Source organism: Carassius gibelio, chromosome B22, assembly GCF_023724105.1.
Source record: "Carassius gibelio isolate Cgi1373 ecotype wild population from Czech Republic chromosome B22, carGib1.2-hapl.c, whole genome shotgun sequence".
Taxonomy (NCBI): domain Eukaryota; kingdom Metazoa; phylum Chordata; class Actinopteri; order Cypriniformes; family Cyprinidae; genus Carassius; species Carassius gibelio.
This window is the reverse complement of record NC_068417.1, coordinates 31543-59017: the sequence shown is the minus strand read 5'-3', so window position 1 is coordinate 59017 and position 27475 is coordinate 31543. Positions and strand designations below refer to the sequence as shown.

The 27475-nt window shown below is 38.4% G+C and overlaps 5 protein-coding genes across 5 annotated transcripts in view; 2 read left to right on the top strand and 3 right to left on the bottom strand.

The window, feature by feature from the left end:
* Nucleotides 1–36, top strand: part of LOC127987962 (uncharacterized) — a 1729-nt gene extending 1693 nt beyond the window's left edge. Inside the window, exon 4 of the mRNA XM_052590426.1 lies at nt 5–36. Coding sequence (XP_052446386.1) covers nt 5–36 — 32 coding nt within the window. The remainder of the gene's footprint in view (nt 1–4) is intronic.
* Nucleotides 37–86: 50 nt separating this feature from the next.
* Nucleotides 87–5673, bottom strand: LOC127987961 (AP-3 complex subunit delta-1-like). The gene is made up of 4 exons (XM_052590425.1): nt 5381–5673; nt 371–466; nt 189–276; nt 87–103 (listed from the first exon to the last, which is right to left on the bottom strand). Exons 1-4 carry the CDS (start codon nt 5474–5476, stop codon nt 87–89), a joined length of 297 nt encoding a protein of 98 aa, XP_052446385.1. The 5' UTR covers nt 5477–5673.
* Nucleotides 5674–6768: 1095 nt separating this feature from the next.
* Nucleotides 6769–16536, bottom strand: LOC127988575 (hepatoma-derived growth factor-related protein 2-like). Its single transcript, XM_052591353.1, has 16 exons — nt 16288–16536; nt 15703–15779; nt 15052–15190; nt 14795–14965; nt 13994–14116; nt 13820–13885; nt 13533–13722; nt 13257–13341; nt 10896–11184; nt 10677–10807; nt 8946–9013; nt 8774–8844; nt 8328–8429; nt 7531–7684; nt 7327–7450; nt 6769–7241 (listed from the first exon to the last, which is right to left on the bottom strand). The coding sequence occupies exons 1-16, from the start codon at nt 16357–16359 to the stop codon at nt 7112–7114; spliced, it is 1992 nt and encodes a 663-aa protein (XP_052447313.1). The 5' UTR covers nt 16360–16536; the 3' UTR covers nt 6769–7111.
* A 1469-nt stretch (nt 16537–18005) lies between these two features.
* LOC127988215 (UBX domain-containing protein 6-like) lies at nt 18006–24468 on the top strand. The gene is made up of 11 exons (XM_052590846.1): nt 18006–18242; nt 19016–19173; nt 19253–19317; nt 21084–21212; nt 21283–21380; nt 22007–22082; nt 22157–22241; nt 22330–22549; nt 22630–22760; nt 23448–23596; nt 23687–24468. The coding sequence occupies exons 1-11, from the start codon at nt 18160–18162 to the stop codon at nt 23810–23812; spliced, it is 1320 nt and encodes a 439-aa protein (XP_052446806.1). The 5' UTR covers nt 18006–18159; the 3' UTR covers nt 23813–24468.
* A 1136-nt stretch (nt 24469–25604) lies between these two features.
* On the bottom strand, nt 25605–26823 carry LOC127988216 (chromatin assembly factor 1 subunit A-like). Its single transcript, XM_052590847.1, has 3 exons — nt 26488–26823; nt 26310–26394; nt 25605–26230 (listed from the first exon to the last, which is right to left on the bottom strand). The coding sequence occupies exons 1-3, from the start codon at nt 26806–26808 to the stop codon at nt 26106–26108; spliced, it is 531 nt and encodes a 176-aa protein (XP_052446807.1). The 5' UTR covers nt 26809–26823; the 3' UTR covers nt 25605–26105.
* Nucleotides 26824–27475: the final 652 nt, after the last annotated feature.

The window sequence follows — 27475 nt, the reverse complement described above, 5'->3', positions numbered from 1 at the left end:
AAAGCGGTTCTCAGTCAGTGTAATAATTGGAAATAAAAAATACAATACTAATATTACAGACTTAAAATATAAACATAACTTTGCTATCAGGTCCTAAATAATACTAAAATAGCATATAAATAATAAAAATGTTGTGGAAAAACCTCTGGATCTGGTCTGACTGTGACTAATATTATTTTCCACGTCACCTCTCACCTTGAATGTGAATTTGGAAGAGCTCATCACCTCCACGATGTTAAACGCAGCCCAACTGACATCATAGCCAAGCATCTGCAACTGTTAGGAGGAGAACACAAAAGAATCAGTGACGGCTTGAGCTCAAAGCATTATGAAGCAGATCAGAAAGGACACAAGCAACAGACGCTCTTACATAGGTGAGCTTGCAGACTGCATTGGCTTTAACAGCGATGTTGTCCTGTTTGAGTTCTTGTTTGATCTCATCGATGCACGTGGAGATGTACTTGGCCTGTAGAACGAACAAGAAGTATTGTTAGAAAGAGTGAGACAAAAATACAAAAAGATGGTTTAGCTTCCTGTTGCCAGCAGCATCTACCTGAACTTAACTGAACTTTAACAGAGTGTGCTTTACCATATTTCTAACAGAAAGTATATCTACTTCATCGGAATAATGATAGTTCACCGAAATGACATCATCCTTGCAGTTACAAACCCGTTTTTTTTTTTTACTCGCAAAAAAAAAGAAAAGAAGATATTTAGCACAATTGTTCAAGCTGCTCTTTTCCATATAACTAAAGTGAATGGAGGCCAGCAGCACAAAGGACTGAAATCACAGTAAAATAAAATAAAACAAAATTATTTTATATAATATTCTAAAACTCATTTTTAGTTGATAATGTTCATTTAGTGTAACTATGTACTAAAATAACAAACTATAGACATATTTATAAAAATGTAAAAAAAAAATACCCATAAGAAAATCACTAAAACTTTTAATAAAATGAAACGAAAATAGAAAAAAATATTCAAAATAGTACTTAAACCACAATAGTACCAAATTATTATGGCGTGTTTTGCAGTGAGAAAAAAAGAAAAGGGTTTTTAAGCAACATAAGGGCTGATAAACGACAATTTTATAATTCTTGCATTTTTTTAATTACACAGTATTTTTGTCAAAATATTATTACAGAAATCTGAGGGGGCACTTTGAACAGGCATGACGCGTCTCTGACTAAAAGTGCTGATAAACCACAATCGCTCAAGGCCAGAGTCATCATTACATTGTGATTTAAAAATAAATTCATTAAAAACACCCAGCGTACACACACACACACTCTTTCTGCATCTCAGAGACACACAGAGTGCTGTTGTACGGGCGAGTGTGCTGGTCATGTGTCTTTAGTCATGAGACAACCAGAGCAATGCCACAACATGTGAAGGGGTTAGAGAAGCGTTCCATGGGCACAGAGACGCAGAGCAAGACGTCTTTACTGGGGTAAAAAGTGTAAATATGTGGTTAACTATTGTTCTAAAAAGATTTTTCAGGAACATCTTTACAAACTCCTTGTGACCCATTATAGGTAATTTAAGCCCAGAGAGATGAGAACACAAGCTGAACAAAAGTTCTTCAGAAGGTTTTTGATGTATTGTGGGTCATTTTCACCCAGTGAGATTGAGCATTATGGGTGATTTCAACCTAGTAGATACAAAAATATAGGTTCTCCAGAAGATTTTTCAGCCCACATCCCTGGAAAAACCCTTGTGAATGAAGCATTATGGGAGAGTTTAACCCCATTTTTCTATAGGGTTTCTATAAGGTTCTTTTCCCAGCTTTACAAAATTATCTTAAATGGTGTATTAGGCCTAGAACTTCTACCCAGTGAGATTGAAAACATGGGATAAACAAAGATTCTCCAGAAGGTTTTCTTCATGTAGTTCTTACGATTGATGCATTATGGGTAACTCCCACCCAAAGAGACCGAATCAAAAAATGGGTCTTCAGGTTTGATGCATTAATGTTAAAAATGAAACTCCAGAGGTAAACCAGTCGTCAAATCGTCACGAATGATGCATTGTGGGTAATTTCATCCCTGTAAGAATGGAACATGTGGGAATAGATTGTTCTCCAAAAGATGTTCTTGTCCAGTCCTCATTCAGCTCCAATGAATGGTGCATTATGGGTCATTTCAGCCCATTGCTGCGACTGAAATATTTGTCAGTTAGCCAAGAGTTGGATTTGACGAGCTCAGCAAACCGTCACTGAAGTATGAAGATGAACTCAATGTCCTTCCCAAGCAAACAAGAGAGCACAGTCTGGAGAACAACCTTCATTCCCTCCTTTACAAAAACTAACCAGAAAACAATTGACAACTGAAAAATTAAGCATCTACAATGCACCAAAATGCTTCAACTCCAAAATTGTAGGTTTTAAATTCAACTACGATGTCCAGAAATAGCGTTTAGGTAGGAAGCTCACTAGTTTTGAGCCCTAGCCAGTGCTTTGGAGAAGTACACCCACCTCTTGTGGAAACAAATATAGAGGTCTAACACGAAACCACTGGCAGAGAGCGAACAGAGCACGGTCCGACGGTTCATTCAGGAGCCCATGAATATTTCACAGCACTGTGCGCTGTTGGCCAGGTGACAGACACCATATCTAGGTCCACCGGCACAGGTTACATTGACCAAGCCTGGCTGATACCTGACTCCAGATGTTTGCAGATTAAACCGGCCAGGAGACCAGAACCACGGGAACGTTAAAGCAGAGAATAAAGGAAGTATGAGTTTGTGCGACTTAAACTCAGTTTGATTTTTAACTATAAAGAAAGACGGCGACCAAGCAGAGCAAAACCAGACAAGATCTGAATCAAGATTGTAGTGTGAAGTCACTGTAATGAGAAGCCAAGTACTTCTGCAAAACCAAACACCTGGATTCAACTTTGCGTTTACAAAGTAGAGCTGCCAACTAGTACTCGATTATAAAAGTAGTGCAGAAAATGTCGTTATTGATATGTAGATTTTAGTAATATTTAAATACTATTTAAGTTTTTTTAGATATACTTTCAGATTTTTTGTAATTGTTTGCTTTTCAAAAATAAAACAATTTCTTTTTCTTTATCAGTTCTAGTGTTCTGTTACACTAGTTCCAAAGCCAACATTTCTATATCTTTTGCAACTAATACTTACATTTCAGGTTTATTGGAATTAACACTGTTTTAATAATTCATATTTTAGTTAATAATGTCCAAACCGGCACAGTTATTTACATTGTCCAACACCGATAAACCGATAATGCTTTTCATATTATCTCTGATGTATAAATGGCAAATAGAAAAATTCTATACCAATTCAAAAATAAATAAAGATAAATACATTAATCCTTTTAAATGTTCTAAGTGAATTTGGCCACCAAAACTTTTTAAAATGATTCATTTTAGGATTTGTTAATAAATTATTAGTATTTTTAAAGATGAACTTAAAGTAAGCTAAATGTAAAAATAGTGGAAATGAGCATGAATAGTTCAACAGCCAATATAAAGAGAGATTTTTTTGTAGATGGGATCATGGTGCTGGTTTTTTTTGCCACAGACTCAAGGCCACATCGGACAAAGCGGGTCATCCAGGAAGGTCCACCCTGCGTCAAACTGACACGTTCACTGGCTATGGCACATCACAAACACCTGACATCAGTGTTCGGAAGGTTTATTGCATTAAATAACATGTAAATTACTGACCTGCTGTCTGCTAGAAAGGCAAACCGGTGACGAAAACCAATATGAATCTCCTAAAAAGGGAACAGTATTGTGATGCCATAAAAGTGGGGAAACCCTATTTGTGATTATAAATGCTAATCTTGTATGCTTTTTCAAAGGGAGGGGCGAGGACGGGGCACATTGGAGCAGAAAATTCAGCTTTGTCATTATAGGTAACCAGGCAGCCTGAGGCCTACAATTGATTCCACATTTCATTCATCAAAACGTACATCACAAGAAACCAGCGATTCTCATCCCTGATGCGGTGTTCGAGCTGACAGTTGTGATTTTACTGTGTCCGTAACTTCTTAGCTTTCTACCTAGGCAACATTTCTGTCCATCACAAAAATGTCTAGTAATAGTAGTATATTTATTTAATGCCGTATCAGCATCCAAGGCTATTTTTTAACGGCCAAATGCAAGTGTATAAAATACAATGAAAACTAGCAAACAAACAAACGCAAGCTATATTACACAAGATTTTTAACATTAACATCTGATAAAAAACAATTCTACAACTTTTTCTGCCAAAATTTTACTAAATAACTCTTTAAGGGAGTCTCACAGAGATGTCTAAATTCAGCGTTATAAACCAGTTCGAACATCTGAATCAAACATTTTTGGGCATCATAAGTACACCACAACATCAAATGTTTAGAATTGAACATTTATTGGCATCACAGATGCATTCGAACACTCAAATCTGTCGGCATCATGACTGCATTCAAGCATTCGAATTAAACATTTCTGAAAAATTTTAATGCCTCTTCATAAATTTTAAATAACGTTTTTGGGATTTATATGAATGTTCGAACCTTTTAGACATCACTGATTCATTTAAACATATTTGAATACCCGAACTGAGCATCATAAGCACATCAGAATGTTTCAAACTAATGCAAGTTAAATGTTCGCTTGAGTATTTTGTGTTTTATATAAATAATCGGTTATTTTACCATTGCAGGAGCACTGGAACGTTTGAAATACATATTTATTGGTGTTACCGGTGCGGTCGAACAGTCGAATCGAACATCTGTCAACATCGCAGTATTCGAACATTCGAAAAAAACATTTCCGAGCGTCGCTTGCGTCATCATGCGCGTTCGAATCTTCGAATCGAACATCACACGAGCGTTCGGACATGCCCAGAAAATGCTGTCTAGACAGGCAGCTCACTAGTTGTTAAGACACGGCCAAATCTCATGACACACATAAGTGAGCCCAGCAATTATGAATTGACATCTGTTCTTTAGCACACCCAGTCTGTTTATAACATTTATAATTACACGGTTGATTTGTATCAAAAACAGGACGGGATCAAATCTTTGCAGAGAGCATTTATATAACGTTAAGTGTCTTAACCGTTAGCGATGCTAACTGTCCTCATGATAAACAAAACGATGACCGACTGTTCTTACAACACAAACAGCTGTCACCTGCCACACAAACACTTAAAAACACTGAAATTATATGTTATTGTGTAAAAAACAATTGGTTGTTATCTAGGCAGGTTATATCGGGTTAGCTCACCTGAAATCAGGTGATTTGAGACCACTGACACGAGATCAGCTTAATTCATTTATACCAGCTGCGTTTAATGTACAAAAACATCCGACTCTGAGGCAGAGTCGAGTAACGTTAAATGGAAATAAAGGGATAGAGTGCCTCACCTCATCTTCCTTATGGTTCCTGATGCCACGTACTAAATCCTGCAGGTTTTTATCGAACATCCGATCGATGCTTCCCTTCACGATCTTCAGAGCCATGATGATCTCCCTCCTGTCCTACCGGACCGAACCGAAACACGGGCTTTCTGTGAGTACTGGCCGGCCCGCTGGAGCGCTAGTCTCTCATTCAGTCCCGAACAGCGGCCTGCACAGGACGGCTCTCGCTCCTTCAGTAAGCGCTGATCTGCAGCGGACCAGTGCAGGAAATGGCTGACAAAAATGGCGAACCGATCACCTGACTGACAAACCCAGCCACACTGCGACGCGACGCACGCGACGCATCCCTGCGTGACGCTTCACAGATTCGTTTCACATTGCATAAATAAAAACTTCTAATGAACTAAACCTTACTTTCTTTAGATATTATGTTGAATCATGGAGTGTTTTCTAACTAAATATTTTCTGAATAAAAAAATAAAAACTTCGTATTTGCTCATTTAATGTACTTATGGATGCATTTGTCACGGAGATTCCCTCTTACTGTCTTTTATTATAATTTATTCTTTTAATAAAATGCATTGGTTAATAAAGCGGTCTACATCGCAACACCAGATGATTGTTTACGCGTCGCTAATCTATGCGTTTATCGTATAATATCAGTATTTTATATATAAGAATAACTAGAAAAGCCAATAATCCTGATCTGATAATTTGCTTAACTCACGTTATTGAAATGACAATTATTCCTATATACATACATTATATATATATATATATATATATATATATATATATATATATGTGTGTGTGTGTGTGTGTGTGTGTGTGTGTACCGTAAAAAGCAGTCTATACTATGAAATATGTACTAGGCAGTACGTTATTATCATATTCTGAACAATATAAAACACGGTCCTTCTATGAAAACATTCAAAGTTGTGGCCATCATGCGGAATTTTTTATTTATTCCTTCACGGATACTAAAAAAAAAAAAAAAATCTCAGACCAAGTTACACAGCACTAGAAACAGGTTTATAATAAGAAAGAGAAGCGTGTTTTATGACATACAAATAAAGAATAGCATTATTATGGGTCAACCTATGCAGATGTAAGCGGTTATAATCAGAATACCAAAACAACGGACAACAAACGGTCTACGGTTTGTTAGTTTAGTGAAAGTCCAAAGACACTGAAGGTTATGAAATCCATACCAGACAGATCAGATGTAGATTGTAGATGTAGTAATAATAATAATGATGATGTTGAAGCCTCATGATCTCTTGCTGTATGGCGTAGTGGGTCAAAGAACACAAAACCAGACTGCTCTGCTTTTTTTTTTTTTTTTTAAAGCATTTTCCTTAATTTTTCATTAAAAAGACCCCGACCCCCCCCCCCCCCCCCCCAAAAAAAAAGGTTTTACTCATAAAAAGCAGCTACATAGTACAAGCAAAGTCTTCAAATACAATAGGGCTTGGGTGTTCTTCCTCCAAGACGTCAGCGTGGTTCTGAAATAAAACGCTCGCCCTCGATGGACCAAACGTGGGGAGTGCAGAATCATCCACATCCAACATTTAGATGAAGGCGCTTGTTTCGCCTCATGACGTCCCGGTTCAAAAGTGCTAACGATGTTCATATCACGTTTTATGTACAACACGAAAAACTCATGTAAGTCACAAAGGTGGGCAGACACAAGTAACACGAATGAACGGAGGAAGTTAAAGTGTGTCTGTGAAGCGTTCAGCTCTCAGAAGACATCTGCTCGTCCTGCGCTCTGCTGTCCTCTTTTACGTCTGTGTCTTCTGCCGGATCGGCCGCTGGGGAGTCAGCTGGGAGCGTCTGCTGATCTGCTGGCTCATCTGGATTGGGCCTGGAAGACGAATACTAAATTAATTGGCAAGTGGTGTGATTATTTTGCTTAAGGACCAAGAAGGCGAAAGGTGGCCGCTCTTCACCTGATGCCGTTCGGGGATTGGTGCTCATCGCGTTTCTCTTGGTCTGTGGGTTGGGGGTTGTTTTCCGATTCAGAAACGTCTTTTTTCTCATTTTCTGATTCACCGTTCACTGGTTTGGAGTCGTCTGGAAGGAACAAGCATGGTTTAAAACAAAATTTGAATACTGCATGTGAAAACGTATTTTTAAAAAAATGACCCGTTTACCTGTGTTTTGCGCGTCTTGTTCGTTGGCTTCTTGGTTCTTTTCATCTGGTTTTGGTTTAGTGGTCTCAATCTTGCCAATGAACTGGAGCTTTAGTTTATTGTAGACCGCAGTGGCCTTCTCCATAACAGCACTGCTAGCTTTGTATCGCCGAATCTAAAAGACAGAAGACAGTCAGAAGCATCGAGGAACGATGGCTTCGTCTATCGGCCCAACCCTAGTTCAGATCCAAGCGTAAACGACGCATCTGCGTACATAACGTTACGTTGTATACATGCGCTATAGGGTGACTCACAGAAAACATAACTGTTGAATAAAGTCGTTGTTTTTGTTTTCTTTGAGCAACCCATCCGAAATGCACACACACAGAGCAGTGAACACACACACACACTGTGAGCACACACCCGGAGCAGTGGGCAGCCATTTATGCTGTGGCGCCCGGGGAGCAGTTGGGGGTTCGATGCCTTGCTCAAGGGCACCTAAGTCGTGGTATTGAAGGTGGAGAGAGCACTGTACATGTACTCCCCCCACCCACAATTCCGTCCGGCCCGAGACTAGAACTCAGAACCTTTCGATTGGGAGTCCAACCCTCTAACCATTAGGCCACGACTTCCCCTAACAATGTCCTTGCTATGTTTCTGCTCTTGTAACTCATTAGAAATATCTAAATTTGTGTTCTGAAGACGAACAAAGGACTTACGGGTTTGGAACGACATGCGGGTGAGTTATTAAATGACAGAATTTTCATTTTTGGGTGAACTATCCCTTTAAACGGATTCTAAATGGCAAATGTTTGTACCTTTTTGAGTGTAGCTATAACATCTGCATTCTTCTGCAAGATTTGAGTGGTTACTTGTACTGAGCTGATGTCGTCCAGGGCCTGCAGACACTTCTCAATGTCCTACAGATCGAAAGGAAACAGACGACAAGATGCAGAATGATACCAGGGAATTCACACATCATCTCATTTTCACACGTACAGCCTCTGATATATATATATATATGACTAAATTCAACAGCATTTTGAAAGTTTAGAGGGTCATGTGTGGTTCATTAAATACCACTGAACCATATGAACAGGTTTGAATCAACTGATTCAATGAATCAACATCCTAGGAGAGTATGACCAAACTCGTTGCTTGTTTGTACACTAGACTTTGCAGTAAAATTGGTAGAATAATGTTTCCAGTCATTTTAATTTTGTGTTTTAAGTGACATGGGTAGGCTGATGATGTCAGTACTTACTGGGTTGTCAACTTTCAGGGCAAACTTGATTTCTGTGTGGAGCTTCTGGAGTTTCTCTTCTGGAGAGGGTTCTGGATTTATACACGGGGCGACAGAGACAAGAGTTAAAGTCTGACGGCCCGTGAAATGACTCGAAAGGACTGAACAGCCATGAGAACATGTTTCAATTGACCTTTTTTCTTCTCGACTTTCTTCTCGGATAGACGCGTCGGCTTCCGTTTCGGCTTCTCGGCCTTAAGCCTTGAGGGAAACAGTGGTGTTATTTTCAGTGTTATTATAGTTAACTAAAAGAAAATTATTATAAAAAAAAACAACAACACATTTTTGTTACTTGAAAAAAATACACATGAAAAAAAAAAAAAATATAATATTTTTTTCTTCTGCTTATCTAGAAGCCTATGCAACATTTCTTATTTTAATTTAGTAAACTAATAATAAACTAAAACTGAAAATAACATCATAAAAATGAAACTTATTTTAAAAAGGGAAAAAAAACACACACAACTAAAACATTAACTAACATTAAAGGGGGGGTGAAATGCTATTTCATGCATAGTTTTTTACACTGTTAAAGAGTTGGATTCCCATGCTAAACATGGACAAAGTTTCAAAAATTAAGTTGTACGTTTGAAGGAGTATTTTTGTTCCAAAAAAATTTTGTTTGTTGTTTTTTTCGAGTATGGCTCTGTGTGACGTTAGATGGAGCGGAATTTCCTTATATGGGTCCTAAGTGCGCGCTCTTCTGCCGGAAGAGCGCGCGCTCCTGTATAGCAGAGCACTGAGAGGCTGAGCACAGCCTGATCAGAGCGAGAGCATCGCGAAAAGTCACAAAAGAAGTGTGTTTTTGATTGCCAGGGCAAGACAACCCTGCACAGATTACCAAAAGAGAAACAGCATTAAGGGACCAGTGGATGGAGTTTATTTTTACAGAGCATCAACGGAGTTGTGCAAGTGTTTTTGTTTGTTCCCTGCATTTCGGATTGCACGTCGTTTATTTCTTAAGGATAATGCAGTCCCAACGGAAAAGGGTCACGATCGTGTGTTGGAACCGCATGCGGTGAGTAAAACTGCTTCAAATATCTCTGTGTTGTTAACTTAGCTATCAGCGCGTAAGCACATCAAGTAAAAAACATGCGATGTTGTCATCAAACTGCACTTTCCACATGTACAGCTTAAAAAAAAAAAGACGACATAAAGTGGAACTTAGTCATTTTCCAAAACCGCTAAGCAAATATATACAGTTTCAGTACATACCACATAGCATAGCGCCTTTGCTGATGCTGCTCTTGTTAAATTTCAGCCTCTGGATCTGTGTCACAGCTTCCACATGCTCTCAACTCAAAAGTCTACTGGCGCTCGTGATTCTTTAGCTCCGCCCACACGTCACGCCATTAGGCGCTCGTGTTTTTCCGGGAAAAATCGGTACAGACTATCTTTCTCTTATAAATATAATAAAAATAAAGACTTTTTGGAGTTATGAAGGATGCAGTACTACTCTATAGGTACTCAAGATTAACAGGATATTGAGTGAAAACGAGCATTTCACCCCCCCTTTAAACTATTATAGTATCTCAATTATACTGTTTTTTCTTAATTTAAACTACTAAACTAAATTCTTTAAAATAAATGAAAATCTTTTTTTTATGAATTGAAATACAAATAAAACCGTAATAATAAAAATAATATAAAAATATAAGATGTAACACTTTACAAAGAAAAAACTTAAAATAAAAAAATGTTATACATACAAAAATAAGTTGCATTGGCAACTTATTGAAATAAAAGTAAATTAAAAGGTAAAACAAAATACAACAAATTATAAGTGACAAAAACACACAATCAAATTACCAATGTAAAACTAAAGGCTAATTCAGAACACTAATAAATATTCCCAAATACATGCCTGGTTTTGTCTTTCTCCTCTGATCTCTGATGCTTCTTTTCTTTGATCTTCCTCTCTTTTTTCTCTTTCACCTCCTTCTCCTTCTTCTGCCGCCCTTTCTGGCTGTCTCGACGTTTGGTGGATTTCTTCCCCTGAAGAGGAAACACAACAACCCACAGTGTCAACATTTTGAGCGGCGACACTAGTAGAAAGAGTCTGGGTGAAGTTCTGCTGACTGGCCTCTGCAGGTGCTGGCGAGTCGGAGTCTGAAGGTGCGGGGATGGGGGGAGGCGGAGGCTTCTTGGATTTTTTGAGAGGGTGATCATCCACTTCATCGTCCGAGCTGCTGCTGCTTCCTTTCTTGGCCTTGTTCTCCTTCTCCTTTTTTCTTTGCTCTTCCTCCTCTTTCTCTCGCTCCCGGAGCCGACGGAGCTCTTCAGCCTCCTCTTTCTTCCTTCGCTCCTCCAGTTCCTTCCGCCGTTCCTCGTCTCTCTTCTTCCACTCGCTGACACGGTCTGTCTCGCTGTCACTTTGAATAAAAAAATGTAAACTCAATCATCCATGTGTTCCTCAGAAATTCACAGAATACTTGTTATAACTATGTTCTTTCAAGTCATAATCATGTGAATTGTATTTTTGACTTCAAATTAAAGGCATAGTTCCCGGACGAGCCCCCAATTTCAATGTTACGCCCCGTCTAGGGGTAGAGCGTAACATGGGAAAAAACAAGCGAGTACCATCAACTTCTTTTGAATTTTATTTGGTAATCCACTTTCAGGAGCTGACAGTGCCAAAATAATAAACAAATTGTGCTAAATATTAAACCCTGTAAATTACCTATCCAAAATAAAGAAGCAAAAAAAAAAAAAAAAAAAAAAATTACAATTCTCTTAACCTAACTACCTAATCCAAAAACAGAGATCCAAACATTACAAAAACAAAAGGTGGCGTCTAGCTCCCTACTTTCCCAAAACTATTTACAATATTCACAATAAAGATTTACAAATAAGTCGTTCCAAACCTGTAATGGTGCGTTCACACCAGACGCGAATTAAGCGTTAAGCGCAATTTACATCTTGCTTGGAAGAAATAGATTAATTGAATAAAGACCAAAAGACCAAATATTACCTGTTAGATTTACCCAAAACAAATTATATTTAATGTTGAACTACTAAAGAGACATCAGTGTCAGCGGCAAATGTCAGAAGGACTAGCCGAGTCGAGGCTGCTCTTGGCGTATACATGAGCACTGAGCTCCCGTCTTCATAAATAAACAGCAGATTTGACACCATAACAATAATATTTTGAAAATAATCAGAATAAATGGTGGTTGAAATCACATTGTTGCGTGAACTCAACTGGCAGAAGCCCCTCCCATAATGCGAATTCACGTTGTTAAGTGAAGTTGCAAAGTTAATTTCATGCACGAATTAAGCGAATAAACTCAAAACGTTCAAACGTCCAACTACACGCAAATAACGCAATCTATTCACGCAATTCGCGTCTTGTGTGAACGCACAGTTAGACACCAAATTAAGATATTTTTGATGAGTTACAAGAGCTCTCTGACCCTGCATTGACAGCAAGGATCCTTACAAGATCAAGGCTCAGAAACATAGCAAGGACATCGTTAAAATAGTGCTTGAGATACAGTTTAGAAGATTTTCTTACACAACCATCAATTCACTTTAGAAGGCCCTTGTTAACCCACTGGAGCTAAGTAGAGCACTTTTTATGATGGATGCATGCACTTTTTTTGGGCTTCAAAATCTCGGCCCCCATTATAAAGTATTATAGAGCCAGGACATTTTAAATATAACTGATTGTATTCCTCTGAAAGAAGAAAGTCATATAGAGCTAGGATGGCTTGAGGGTGAGTAAATCATGAGGTAATTTTCATTTTTGGGTGAACTATCCCTTTAACTGATTTATGAAGGAAAGTAAATACTAGGGCTGCACGATATTGGGAAAAAATAACATTGCGATATTTTATTTTTCTGCGATATATATTGCGATATGAAATCTAATCAAATTGTTTTCTTACAAACAAAAATGGGGTGAGCACACTTACATTCTCATTTTAAATGATTTAAACATCAACACCATTGTGTCAATTGAACAATAAGCGCGAGGGAGAGAGCAAGACTGTGAGCGTGTGGCCGCGGCTGGCTGGCTCTCTCTCTCTCTCTCTCTCTCCCTCTATCTCTCTCATGCGCGCGCTCTCGCGCTCTCTCTCTCTCACTCTCTTGTGCGTACTTTCTCTCTCTTTTTTTCTCTCTCTTTTCTCTCTGTTTCTCTCGCTCTCTCTCTCTCTGCCCTGTTAAACTGACAGGACTTAAAAACACGTGCATAATGTGTTGGATAAACATGATAAAGTTTCACTCTACGATGGTTAAGCTGTGCAATTAATCCGCGAATCACATTCGTCAAGGGCCGGGGAGCTGCTGGCCAGTACAGTTAATGAATAATGGATCAACTACGACAGCCTACATCGCACATCCTGCAATGTGACTATCGTGGATTCGTACATCGCGATATCGATGCTAAAAGGACACATCGTGCAGCCCTAGTGAATACTATATTCATCATATTCAAACTCACCTGTCGCTGTCTGATGAAGAAGAAGGAGCCCTCTCTGGAGCTGGTTTGGATTTCCTTCCTCGTGGCTTTGGTGGAGGTTTCTCCGCTTGGAGAATGAAAAAAAAAGTGTCCTTTAGTATTCTGATGTACTTGTCTAGGATTCCTGATATCCGAGGACAACGGTCTCAGGTAATGTTTCCATCCACTGTGCTGCCATTAAACGCAACTACTCAACCGTTGAAACTAATTATAAATATAATATGTGCTGGATTCACCTTGCAAAGCGCATGTTCTCACCTTTCTTACGCCCTTGTGGGCCTTTCCTTGCAGGAGGAGGAGGTGGCTCTGAATCGGAGTCGGATTTGGATCCAGACTGCGATTCGGATCCAGAGACGGCCGGGCGGGGCTTCTCGTCTTCTGAATCGCTCCTGACTGCCCTCTGATCTGACTGGGAGCCCGATTCTGAATCCGAGCCAGATGATGCCTTCTACAATATTACAAAAAAAAATAAAAAATAAAACAGTGTAAGATCAAGCAAGTATGTAATTATAGATGGCCACATGACATCAATGAGGTGGTCTCACCTTCTTCCTGCCTCTGCTTGCTGGCTTTTTGCCACCTCGACCGCCCGACTCCTGAGGTGTGAAGTCCTGGAGAACACATAAGTAACTCGTTTACATGATTTCAATGGGCATTTTATTAACTACACATCATTTTTTGGTAGTAATGAAGCTATGAGATGTTTGAGGCGGGAATACCTGATCGCTGTTTTTGCCGGAGTCAGAGTCCGAGCTGGGTGATGGTTCAGGTTCTGAGGGAGATCCACTCTCCTCTCCATCTCGATCACTAGATGATGCCCGTGTTCTCTTCACTGGCGGCCGCTGCAAAGTTTTAGATAAAACATGTTTTTTAGGCTAGATAAGACCCTTATTCCTTGGCTGGGATCGTGTAGTGCTCTTTGAAGCTGCGATAAAACTGCAATTTGGACCTTCAACCCACTGATTCCACTAGATGGAGAAAAATCCAGGAATGTTTTCCTCAAAAACCTTAATTTCTTGTCGACTGAAGAAAGACAGACATGAACATCTTTGATGACATGGGTGAAAATTGATGAAATTTTTATTCTGGAGTGAACTAATCCCGTAAGGCCTGTTCACACCTACAACGAAATCTATATTAGCATCCACACCAATGGACAATATGTTTTTTTTAATTATTATTATAAGCACACTGCAGTTTAGTTCTCAGCCACTTTAAATTCTCAAGTTCTTTAAAGAGGATGTGTACAACAGAATGTAAACATTAAAAAAACCCATATACTTTAGGCATAGCTATGAATACATTCATAACACAGAATGACTCCACTGCTTAAATAAATACTACTTCATTTTAACACTAGTGAATGTGTAACTAACTAAAGCCGACATTAAAAGCTTTGAAAAGAGAAATTCAGAGCACCTGAAAGTATAACGCATAAAACTGCAAGAGAAGAGAGAAACAATGACAGATGAGCTGTGGATATACAATCAGTCACGTTGGCTTGTTTCGAGTCTGGATACCTTTGCAGCGGGAGCTTTCCGCTTCACTGCCGTCTTCCTTTGATCCTCACTTCCAGAGTCAGAATCATCACTTCCTGTTTCAGCTTTCCTCGGCACCACAGCTTCCTCGTCATCTTCCGCATCACTTCCCGGCGCAGGCGGGTCGTCCTCGCTCTCCGATGACGACGCAGGCTAAACAAATACAAGGAAGATGTAACAAATCAGCATGTGCGGTCATGAAACAACAGACGATTACAGCCAGAGAAATGAAGTCTCACTGCAGGTGTGCTATAGGAGGCGTGAGGGTTGTTCTGGATTTCCCACAAGCCTTCATTGAACCCTTTCCTCTTGTTGGGCTTCCCATACTGGTCTTGGTACTTTTCATACGCAAAAAGGTCCTTGGGTGCAAGGAAGGCTCTGAAAGGAGAGTTAAAATCAGGACTATAAAAGTTGAGATGAAACAGAAGTGGCAACAGATAAACAAAAAATGTAGGGTGTAAATTTGGTTCTATGCATTTTTGTAAAATTGTCAACATCACGCTCATTTTTATGTCATTTTAATTAAACATCATGAATTTAAAACTCTCTTTTACCAAATGAAACTGTACAGATGAAGTGTTTATGATCAGATCTGCAACATGCATTTACATTTAATCATTTAGCAGACGCTTTTATCCAAACGGAAAATTACAAGTGAGAACAATACATTGGGTGGTTTTTCATTTCATGCCGACTTTAATATACGAAGGTGTCTACAAAGCTCTCCGATTGAAAAAAGAGAAAACAAATCTGGTCTTAAAAGGTTCTTCATACTTTTAAAAACACTGAGAAGACATTAAGGCAATGCACACAGCTCATAACAAATAATATGCATCCATTTATCAACATTAATAACCTGTTGCTCATTCAAATCCAGGAAATATACGTACGTTTCATGAGTCCCAAAGAAAAAAATGGGGACTTTATTAGGAGGAGGTTTGACAGCCCCTTCTGCAACATCTTCAATCTGGAGGAGAAATATTAAAAGGAGATGATCAGATGTTCTTCAGACCTTCAGTAGTGGAAGTTTATAGAATTAAGTACACATTACTGAACGAGTTTTCTCCTTTGCACCGATTAAGTCACGTGCAAGAAAGTCTTTTCATGTGTAAACATAACAACTCAACCCCCTCACTGCATTTTACATGTTTTTAAACCAAAGGAATATAAAAGCCCCAAGTCTAAATTTAGTAGTTATTCAGATTTTACCTCATCAGGCATCTAAAGATGGTTCCTAATATATAAAACACACAAATAAACAGCACTTTGAGGACACGCGACCTTTGCTGCTGCTCCTGTGAGCCTCATACATTCATAACTAGAGGTAATAATATGAAATAAACACATGATTCAGATGTTTAGACTCTTAATTAATATATAATTGGAGTTGGTTTGCAGAAGCTGTACATGTATACATATGCTGCGTGAATGGCTGGGCGCTGAGGTGAGGCTGGTGGGGGTGTGTGATCTCTCACCCGGGCCGGCCAGTGGGGGTAGCCCTTCATTTTAGCAAAGACAAGATCCCCGGGCCGGAAGTTGTGAGGCATCTTGTCGTCCCTCTGTGCACCTGCTCCTCGTCCTGCTCGTTTGTGTTCGTCCGCGGTCCGTTTCTCAGGCCGACAGACACTGAAACCTGCTCCAGATACAGCACGCGAGGAAAGGCGGTTGGTTTTCTGCAGCGATTTCCGCTCATTCCATGTTTTGTCAACGGAAGTCCCGCCTCTCTTTAGATCGATGATTGGAGGAACGGACTGTCACTCTAAGCGTCCACCAATAGGAATGTACAATGTGTACTCCGATAAAGACTTCAATTTATTATTATATTTACATTCGCTCCGACTTCATTATGAAACGACGGGGGTGAAAATGAAACGGAGAACATAAAAATAAATTCATAAGTGTGTATTAAAATATCTACTCAAAATGCATTCACTGGAATGTAAATGCACTTTTATGAATGTATTTTTCATCTAAAAAATAATATCTACATTAATTCCCGAACGATTATTTTAGTAGTTTTGAGGAATAAATATTTGGCATATACTCAGTCTTAAGATTTTGAAATGAAACAGTAAATATTAAACATATGTATTTATTTCTTAAAAAGCGTTTGTGTCACAGACTGTATATATATATATATATATATATATATATATATATATATATATATATATATATATATATATATATATATACACACACAGGTGTTGGTCATATAATTAGAATATCATCAAAAAGTTGATTTATTTCACTAATTCCATTCAAAAAGTGAAACTTGTATATTATATTCATTCTTTATACACAGACCGATATATTTCAAATGTTTATTTCTTTTAATTTTGATGATTATAACTGACAACTAAGGAAAATCCAAAATTCAGTATCTCAGGAAATTAGAATAGAATATTGGAATGATGATATTCTAATTATATGACCAGCACACACACACACAAACACAAACACACACATATGTATATATATATATATATATATATATATATATATATATATATATATATATATATATATATATATAAATATAATAGGGAATGGAGCGAAATATTGTATGATTTATTTAATTTTTTTTTATTTTTACCACTTCCCCACTTGTATCATCTGTAGAATTAAGATGTCATTTTTTTTAAAGATAATTTTTCTATAAAAAGTATAGTAAACAAATAAAGTGAATGAACTGGAGAGTATATTCTTAACTATTTAGGAAATATGAGGAATTATTTTTATTTGTTATATATATTATTTTATTTTTTTTACAATTTGACAGCATAAGAACCTTCTCGAACCTTCCACTACATACTTCAAAATGTATATAAAAAAAATGGAGAGCAGAACATTATTTTATTTAATTTTTTTATTAATGAAACAGAAATAACACTACATTCAGAAGATCAGAAAGCCAAAAAGATTCCGATGTAACAAAGAAGAAAAACATGCATACAAAAAAAGGTAACCAGAAGCAAAGTAAACAAATGAATGAATAAAATAAACGAAAATAAAATAAATACGTTAAATATGATTTTACATAAAATTAGAGAGACAGACATACAATGAGAGAAAAGAACCTTATAATAATAATATTAATAATCATCACTAAATTCTCGTAATAATTGTTTTTAGTATCTGTCACTCCCCTCCGCTTGACGTCGCTAAAACCCAAGATCTGCGTCACGATCGATGTGCGTGCTTCCGGTGGAGAATCTCTGTCCTCTTCCAGTTGTAAACAAATCGTTTGAGTGGTGGCGTCTCTGACAGTCACAACAAATTCAAAACAACTCCTCTTTCTTTTTTGAAAAAACTTTTTTTCCCCCGCGCACAGCGTATCGATAAGAATGAAGAAGTTTTTCGACGACATTAAGAAGGATATAAAATTCAAGTCCGCAGGGCCAGGAAATAAACTGACAGAAGACAGCAGGTAACCGTTAAAAACCGTAGATCAGATGTTCTCGAGACATCAACCTCAACTAAAAACATTTTTTATCATCAGATCACGAGGTTTTCTTATTATATATGGCTGCGCATTTGAAACTGTTAAAAGTGAAAGTTATTATATTTCACATGAAATCTGTTGTGATCTATGTTACAGAAATCTGAACAGAGTCCATCTAAACCAGTCTAACTGCATTTCTAACATAATCATATCTGCAGATGACATATAGAAACGTGTAGTGTGTGCTAAATGCATCAGACTTTATCGCTATAATCACTGAAAGGGTAAAGGTCTCGAGCTAGTCACGTGGGAGTGGTTTAGACACGGCTGTTTCAGTCATGTTATTGGTTACAACAACAGATTTAAGCTTTTAATATATGAGTGGGATATTTATGACCACAAAACAAGTCATAATGGACAGTTTAAATTTTTTTTTTTTTGTTTTTTAGATTTATACAATCTGAAAGCTGAATGAATATGCTTTCTATTGATGTGTGGGTTTGTTAGGATAGGCTGAGACACAACTATGTGAAAATCTGGAATCTGAGGGGGCAAAAGGTTGTCTAAATGCATTCTTAGCAATGTATTTTACTAATAAAAAAATTGGATTTGATATTTATGGTAGGAAATCTACAAAATATCTTCATGGAATATGATCTGTGTTTAATATCCTTAAGATTTTTGGCATAAAATAAAAATTGATCATTTTGACCCATACTGTGTATTGATGGGTCACATGTCTGGTCTCTCTCCTGCAGCTCTAAACCTCAAGCCCCACAGGTTCCTCGTGGAGCGCCCAGAAAAGCGCCCACTGATGGTGCGCACAGAGCCGGGGCCGCGGCCCTCGCCAGGATCGAGCAACAGCAACAGCACCGGCCGAAGGTGCAGACGTCCCAGGATGCCATAAGGAATCAGGGTAGATCATTAGATTTCTCTGAACTCAGAAATCAGAAAATATTAGTGGATTTTGGTCACATCTTGTGGTTGTGTTTCAGTGAAGCGAGAACTTGAAGCAGAGGCGGCTGCCACAGCGGCCAGTCTGAAGAACACCGATGTAGAGGCAAGTCCGGCCGATTTAACTTTACTCTGATCCAGAATCACACTAAACCAAATGTTTTTGCTGATATGTGGACTAAAAGATGTTCATGTTGGTCATGTGATCTAAACATGGTAGCCACCTTGAGAGAAGAATGCTTCGTTAAAACTCTTTTGCACTTGACTACTTTGTTTTCCCTGTATTTGGGGTCAAGTGTTCAAGTGAGGGTGAAGACCACAAGTGTGTGTAGAACTTTTCACACTCCTATAGTGTTTACATAGCTTTGATTTGAAATACGTTGCATTTTAAAGTCAACTTCTGAATGTCTGTTCGGTAGTCCCTATAACAGGGCACATTTTAATTTGTGGTGTTTTTAATTAAGTGATAAAAAGCAGTTGAAAAATGTTATACAAAATAAAGATCTACTCATCTAAATAGTTACTCATCTTTGCACCAGTAAAATGCTCAATACTTTGTTTTACTTCCAAATTATATGTAATATCTAATTATTATATTAATATTTAACTTACACTGGAAAGGTTTCTGTGATCTCTCACGAGATCTCATCAAAAATAAAACATTTTTATTTCAAAACATTATGCATGATGGGATTTACTAAGGCCATTTAAAGGCTTTTGCAGGTGTTTTGAGTTAATTAGCTGATTAGAGTGTGGCACCAGGTATCTTCAATATTGAACCTTTTCACAATATTCACATTTTCTGAGATACTGAATTTGGGATTTTCCTTAGTTGTCAGTTATAATCATCAAAATTAAAATAAACAAATATTTGAAATATATCAGTCTGTATGTAATGAATGAATATAATATACAAGTTTCACTTTTTGAATGGAATTAGTGAAATCAACTTTTTGATGATATTCTAATTATATGACCACCACATGTAATCTAATATAAGATATTGGGATATTGACTTTAACATGCATATTACCAATGTTTAGTTTCATGCTCAAGTGCAATGCCTGATATTGAGCGGAGTTATTTGAGACGGTCATATTGCTTTAAGATGTTTCTTAATACTGATGTTATAATGCAATAGTGCCTTTTTCGTGATATTTGTTCAACAGCAGGCATACTTCAATCAAAATAGTTTGTATGGCTTCGAAAACATGCAGGCGATTTCAGGGATCACTTGATAATGTAGATGAAAATATAGTACAAATCTGCCATAAACAGCATTACAATGAGAACGTTATAAAATGTGAAATTCTGTCTTCTTTCCTTGCCGCTGTTCCATAAGCGCCACCTGCTGGCAGAGAGTGAATTTGTTTCTTGCAGATATGTTTTGTGTGTCACACAATTCTGACTTTGCTTCATATATCAATCTAATTTAGGTTAAAAACATGTATGCAGCATCTTTGTGTGGATCACGATGAAATTGCAGGGGTTGCCTCTAATTTTAAATGCAAAGCCTTAGTTTGATTATAGAGATTTGTTATTTTTGTTATTTGATTTGGGGTTTGTTTTAAAATTGAATATTTCAATTTCACAAAGTGTGTCGGATTTGATCAAATATGTTATAAAATCAATATCATGAATCATAACAGCCCTAATAAGAGCCTTTTTGGAGGCCACTGCATCCTTCAAAATGGTTCTCTTTGTGTTCCTTGGGGAAATTAAAGTAATATGGGGTTGGAATGAACTGTAAACAAATGATATAATTGTAAGTTTTGAGTGACCTGTCCCTTTGAGATTTCAGATCCAGTACAAGCTCATTTGAACAGCAGCATAACTCTTTTAACCAACTGTATTTATTTGTAACTTTTCAAGGGGGCCTGTGTTCCACAAAAGGATCCATCCTGTTTCTCAGTGCCGGGTGTTTTCTTCATCTGTCCTCTCACTGGAAAAACCTTAACAAAGACTGAAAAAGAGATGCACATAAAGGAAGCCATTCTAATGGTGAGCTGATTACAGACACAATCTGGGAAGAGATTCCATTTGGAAGTTACTGAACATTCTTTTTTCACAGAGGTTCTCAGAGGATGCGATAGAGGCCTCCATTATGATGATTCACACCTTTAATAAAGACAAAGAGAGAGTAAAGGCTGCCGTTGACATCATTAGCAAGTGAGGACTATTTTCTTCAAATTTTACACAACAGTATCTCAGCGAGTTTGTATGATGTTCAACTGAGGTTACGTTTACATGACAACGGTGTAATAAAAACTGAAAAGTTTTCCCTTGCGTTTTTAAAAAGTCATGTATACACAACGTTTTCAAATCGATCTGTGAAAACGTCCAAAAAGGCTGTATTACTTAACAGGCCAGTAGTTGGCGCTGTCACCTTGTTAGTAATCAGTACCTGTTGTACAGTACACTGTCATTTTTTGAGAAAATTAAAGTGCGCCTTATAGTGTGGAAAATACGGTAGTATTGCTGAAGTAAATCCACACTTTGCTGAAAAAGCGTTAATCAACAACACTACCATGTATTCGCCATATGTTTGTCAACATGTACTGTGCATATCTACATACCTAACACATACTATGTATGCATGACATCACAGTTTAAAAAAATGACCGTATTTGATGGTTGCACGGAAACGGTGACCTTGACGTTTTCAAAAATGTGTTTTCAGTCCCCAAAAACGCCGTTGCTGCGTAAACAAACAGACAAAACCCATAATATTTACCTTTTTTTGGCTGAAAACGTTGTCGCGTAAACAGCCCCTGAATTTCAATGTGTGGACACAGGTACATCGAAAACATCTGTAAGAATCCGACTGAGGAAAAGTACAGGAAGATCAAGCTTAGCAACAAAGTGTTTCAGGTATGAGCATTTTCAATGTCAGGATTGAGAGAGAAAAGCAAATTCACTCGTACGTTGATGTTTTACTCAAAAAGGAGAAGGTCAGTGGGATTGAAGGATCTCGCGAGTATCTTCAGGCGTTGGGATTTGAACGCACCACGCTGCCGGTGGACGGCGAAGGTAGTATATGAATAGCATTATATTTAAATGTAAAATGTGCAATATCTTTTGACGCCAAGTCCTCACATGGATGAATGATGTCTCTCAGACAGGACTGAGGAGTTCCTGGTGCTGCCGGCGCAGGAATCAGAGACTCTGGAGCAGATGAAGGCTCATGTGGAGCGGCTGCAGAAGGGCGAGCCGCTCAGAGCAAAGCTGGACCGTCAGCCGCAGGTCTTCAGACCCTCACAGCACGCCACAGACTTCCAGCTTCCTCCAGACTTCTACAATCTGACCGCAGAGGAACTGAAGAGAGAACAGCAACAGAAGTAAAGAATCAACAACAGTAGCGGTCATGCTGTAGACAATAAAAGTCTTACCGTGTTTTTCTGATCTTCCTTCATGGCAGGAGTGAAGTCGTGGAGAGAAATGCAATGCTGCGTACGAAAGCCATGCGTGAGAAAGATGAGGAGAGGGAGAGAAGAAAGCACAACTATGCGCTCCTGAGAGTGCGCTTACCGGATGGAAATATACTCCAGGGTTAGTAGTTTAAGTGTATATTAGGGCTGTCAAAATGAACGCGTAAAAACGCATTAACACAAGTACATTTTAAGTGCACTCATTTTTTTTAACGCAGCACAAATTTCCTGTTTGAACCGTGGCCAAGCCCGTAGTTGGAGAAATGGAGATGCACAGTGTTGCTAAATAGACTAAGCGAATTTTTAGTTGAAAATTTAGCGTTTTCAGTTAAAACAGATATTATGTTGCTTCTCTTATTTTATATGCAAGTATAGCCAAAATCACAGCACAGCTATTGTCTTTATCTTATGTGTAGTCTGTTTGATTTTATCACACAACGGATCGATTATAAGTCAGGAAGGGAGAGCTGGTTTTGTAGTGTTAATGGGTCGCGTTTCAGTCACTATTTCATATGCATTCCATTGTATGAGAACAGAAACAGTCAAATATATCAATAAAAATTTTTTTAGAATTGGGGGGCATCAAAAATACAGTTTGTGGGCACAGAGAGGCAAACAAATGTAATAATAAATAATAAATGTATAGCGTGTTCCTGAGCTGCCCTGTCATGTGAAAATGTAAACAGACTTGTAAATTGATCAGTCAAAGTGAGAGAAGTAATGGGAACTTGGCATTTGTATATGTTTATGTGTCTAATAGACATGAAACTTGTCCTTCAGCTTACCTTCAATTTAAAATATTCTGCAGGCACTTTCCTTGCATGGGAGAGGGTGGCAGCATTGTACCAGTTTGTGCGCGATTCTCTGGAGAACGGCTGGCAACCCTTTGAGCTGATGGCACCCGGAGGACAAAAACTAAAGGATGATGAGGAATTGGCTCTGAATGAGTGCAACCTGGTAAGTCCAGTTTAAACAAAACAGTCCACAATGTTTGATTCAACACAAAATGATCAATACTTGAATCAAACATTTGTTTTCACCTTCCAGGCCCCAGCAGCTCTGCTGACCTTCTCATGGGACGCCGCAGTGCAGGCAGACATCGCTGCCGCTGGAGGAAAGACAGCTGTTCTGCTTAAATCTGCACTGTTCGAGAACATCAAGACCCTGAGCTGAACATGTAGTGTCCCCCAGTCACTGCTGCGCTCTCTCATGAGTTACTCTCCCATCATCCACCACCAGAGTCCCACACGGTTTCACAGGATGAGCCTGATGCATTGATTGTGTCCTCAGCTTGTGTGCTAGGGGGATCATATGGTGCTAAACGCAGGAGTTTTTCCTGTCAGTGATGCTGTGAGAAGCGTTAGCACCTTATGGGCCAATTTCCAAGCAGTCCTATTATAATGCATTGTTGTTTGAGGTAGCATGACCAGTCATTATATGATGAGGGAAGACGCTCCGTTCGTTTGGAAATGGTCTGTGAGAGGATCTGTTGTAATATAAAGCACTTTTTAGCTACCGCTGAAAGAGAGGAATCTTGATGTACCATGAAATCTCACTGTGGCAACTGATCTAACATGAGCTCTACCAAGTTGTCTTTTGTTGTATTAATGTTTTGTTTCCTGCTTAACATAAATGAATCTATGCTACTTAAATTAGACAAAAAGCTCTGGTCTCCAGCAACAATCTACCTCCTAATGCAGATAAATGTCCACTTGTCACCATGTCAGTTTATTGACTTGTATGATTAAGCCCAAAGTATACTTAAGTTTTTATTCATAAAGCACACGCAGCATAAATTTCATCCAGATTTTCCCTCTAAAATCAAACAATTTTTTGCACTAATTATTTACTCTGACCCGGCCTATTGGTCCATAGTTAAAAAGAAACTCGTAGCATGGAACGTTTTGCAGTTCTGAAGCCGTTTTCTGTAAATGTGTGTAAACTAGAATAACAACAAAGTGCAGTAAAAGGTAAAACTATTTGCGCTACAAACCAGTGTGTTTTATGGTTAATATTTAAATAATATGATTTGGAATAGTTGAAATATTAAGCAGCATAATGCAGTGTAAAATAACTGTTAGTGATTGACATTGAAAGTCTTGCATATTTACAAATGTCCTTGCACACATGCACTTACATTAAAAATGAGATGGATAACTTCTGGAGAGGACACTAGGTAAGTTTTAGTCCTTCTAGTCTGTGTTCACACACACTAACAAACGCTAATAAATTAAATGTACCATAAAAGGCTACGTGATGGCGTCAAAGGTCCACCTTATTTTTAAATGCAAAAACCATTTACTATGAATGTGCAAGACTTCTGCTTCATTACCAACTGTTGGTAAATAGCTGTAATATAGTGCAGTAAAAAAAAAAGCTACAAACCAGTATTTAAAATAACGACAATAAAATGTAACAATATTATAACAAATACCCATTTGCAATATTTTTTTTAAAGTGGCTGACACCGGAAACCTTGCAGAAGTTTAAAATGCACCCAATTTTAAGTTAAAAACAAGGTGAACACTTTGGGTATTAGTTTGATTTAGTTGCAGAAGATCATGGTCACATGCTTGTTTCTTTATTAAATCATGCTATTAAAAAAATGATCAGTGCTTTTATTTGACACTATTTTTGTAAAGTATTAAAATGTTCTGTTGCATGTGATGTATGAAATAAAATGCATTGTCAGATGAGATGTGTGTATGTGCAAGAAACCAAATGTCATGTGATCACTTGGAAGGAAAATGTTCGTTAACATTAAAAGTTGTTCATTTTTAAATAATGCTTTATTTAAACAAGCTTTGTAAGAAACCCATTACAACTGCAAACTACGGCGCAGTTTGAGACAATTAAGAAAAACAGGTCGCAACAAGAAACGCCAATGCTGCTGTTTTTTCCCCATATTGGACGGCCATCTACTATTTCAGTTTCTACACCATTTTTCAAAAAACCACAAATAGTATTTACACCGCACATGGCAGCCTGGTCAATGCAAAGCTGTTTTTATACAAAGCCTCTTGGAAAAGAATACAAGGGAAAGACATCAGGTGGGCTAAACAAGTTACGATGGGGGTAGAAGAAAGAAAGACAGACAGAAATGGAATATAAAAGTGCAATATATTTCAATTGTCATTATTTTTTTAAAGACATACACCAGTTCAAGTATTCTGAATGGAAAAAAAATAATAATAAAGGATTTAAAACAAGGTGCCGAGCACTGAGCCCAGCAGAGAGCATCAACCTCCTAAATGGTGTCAGTCTTGAAGAATGTACCAGCAGAGCTTTCAAAAACTGGGACCTCACCTAGGAAGAATGGTACACCATCTAACAGTCCTCCACTTAGAGAAGAGGAGACAAATGATTCATTCTGGGGACCTTTAATACGGTGTGATCCATCAAACTGTAGATCAGATTGGGAGCGTCTGGTTCACGGTTCACGTGCCCAACAGGAAGGGGTCAGATCTCAGGCGGTGGCAGGGGTGAGGCAGGGTAGGGAAAGAGCAGCAGTTTCGGATGCATTCGTGTCCATGGGCTCTGTTTCTCTCTCGGTTTGTTGCAAGGATGTGTTGGCATCCTGTTCAGAGGATCCTGAGAGAAAAAACACCTTTATCAAGCTTATTCTGGCAGATTTGTTTGTTGTCGAGCTTTATTAGCAACATATACCAACCAGATTGTTCCCCGATGATGATACAATCATCGTCTTCATCATCTTCAGTGTCCGCTTGGAAGCCATCGGTCTCCATGGCCTCAGTCTGGATTTGTGGTGTAAAAAAAAAAACATCAAAGTTAGCAGAAGACAAGTAAACGGAGCAAAAAAAAAACCCAACAGGTTTTTGACACTGCACCTGTTCGGAGTCGCCACATTTCTTCATGTACTTCGTGATGGAGTGGCTGCTGGCGCTCTTCCTCTTGTTGGAGGGTGTGGTGGAGCTGGACGCGGTGGGCGAGTTGCCCTGTGAGCCGGCGTGCTCGTCGCGGGTGATCTGAGCGCCGGAGGTGAGGTAGGTCCACTGGCAGGGAACGGGCAAGGCCTCCTGAGAATGACGGGCCAGAACTTCTGGATGCACGTACCAGCAGCATCTTCTGTAAGTGGAGCGCTTTTCGTACACGGCGTGCTCCTTTATGATACGCCTGATGTGGATCCTTTTGGCAAACCAAGAAAACATGCTTAGAAATCTGCTTTTTGTTGCTTTGTTATATTCTGACATTCTGTCAATGTCAAAACTGGAAGCCAATGAAATGTTTTCCAGGCATTAGGCAAACGACTCATTGATTTACACAGAAATATGCACCAAAATAGCCATTTATTTCCATGTATAATACCTGTGTTTGCAGGAATGACGAAAACTGAACCCCAGTTTTGCATCAGTAATACCCAACTGTTATTTTTTTAAGCTTGTATATGCCTTTCAACGTGCGGTTGCTAACTAGTGACTAAAGGAGACTGCTGATGTTAGGGGAACATTAAACATCATCACACAAAACAGGAAAACTTGTCTACTCACTTTTACATAGTCTAGTCCACTTTTACAGCTTCATTGTTTACAATCACACTCTTGCAAACTACTCAAACTTTCCAACTTGTCTTTAAATAAAGGCTGAAAGTGTCAGAAGCTTAAAGGATCAGTTCACTTCCAGAATCAAATTTCCTGATAATTAGTGATGGCCAAGGGGTTGAAGGTCCAAATAGATGAGCTTTTGTGGTTAAGAGTATATTATTTTTTTTTTTTAGAAAATGACCGACGTTTTTCTAGATAAGACCCTTATTCTCAGCCCTGTGAATCTGCACTGATACCGCAATTTGGACCTTCAACCCACGACTCGTCGACAGCA

Bases quoted from the DNA above. Each gene is read 5' to 3' on its own strand.
- LOC127987961 (XM_052590425.1), bottom strand. From the start codon at position 5,476: ATGGCTCTGAAGATCGTGAAGGGAAGCATCGATCGGATGTTCGATAAA. The intron at 467-5,380 runs GTGAGGCACTCT...TTCGTTCTACAG, and splicing joins GGAACCATAAGGAAGATGAG to GCCAAGTACATCTCCACGTG. The intron at 277-370 runs GTAAGAGCGTCT...TCCTCCTAACAG, and splicing joins CAGTCTGCAAGCTCACCTAT to TTGCAGATGCTTGGCTATGA.
- LOC127988575 (XM_052591353.1), bottom strand. From the start codon at position 16,359: ATGCCTCACAACTTCCGGCCCGGGGATCTTGTCTTTGCTAAAATGAAG. The intron at 13,342-13,532 runs GTGAGAACATGC...TCATTCTCCAAG, and splicing joins CCCACAAGGGCGTAAGAAAG to CGGAGAAACCTCCACCAAAG. The intron at 7,242-7,326 runs GTGAAGAGCGGC...TTCGTCTTCCAG, and splicing joins CAATCCCCGAACGGCATCAG to GCCCAATCCAGATGAGCCAG.
- LOC127988215 (XM_052590846.1), top strand. From the start codon at position 18,160: ATGAAGAAGTTTTTCGACGACATTAAGAAGGATATAAAATTCAAGTCC. The intron at 21,381-22,006 runs GTGAGGACTATT...GTGTGGACACAG, and splicing joins GCCGTTGACATCATTAGCAA to GTACATCGAAAACATCTGTA. The intron at 22,083-22,156 runs GTATGAGCATTT...TTACTCAAAAAG, and splicing joins TTAGCAACAAAGTGTTTCAG to GAGAAGGTCAGTGGGATTGA.
- LOC127988216 (XM_052590847.1), bottom strand. From the start codon at position 26,808: ATGTTTTCTTGGTTTGCCAAAAGGATCCACATCAGGCGTATCATAAAG. The intron at 26,395-26,487 runs GTGCAGTGTCAA...CCACAAATCCAG, and splicing joins AATGTGGCGACTCCGAACAG to ACTGAGGCCATGGAGACCGA. The intron at 26,231-26,309 runs GTTGGTATATGT...TTTTTCTCTCAG, and splicing joins CATCATCGGGGAACAATCTG to GATCCTCTGAACAGGATGCC.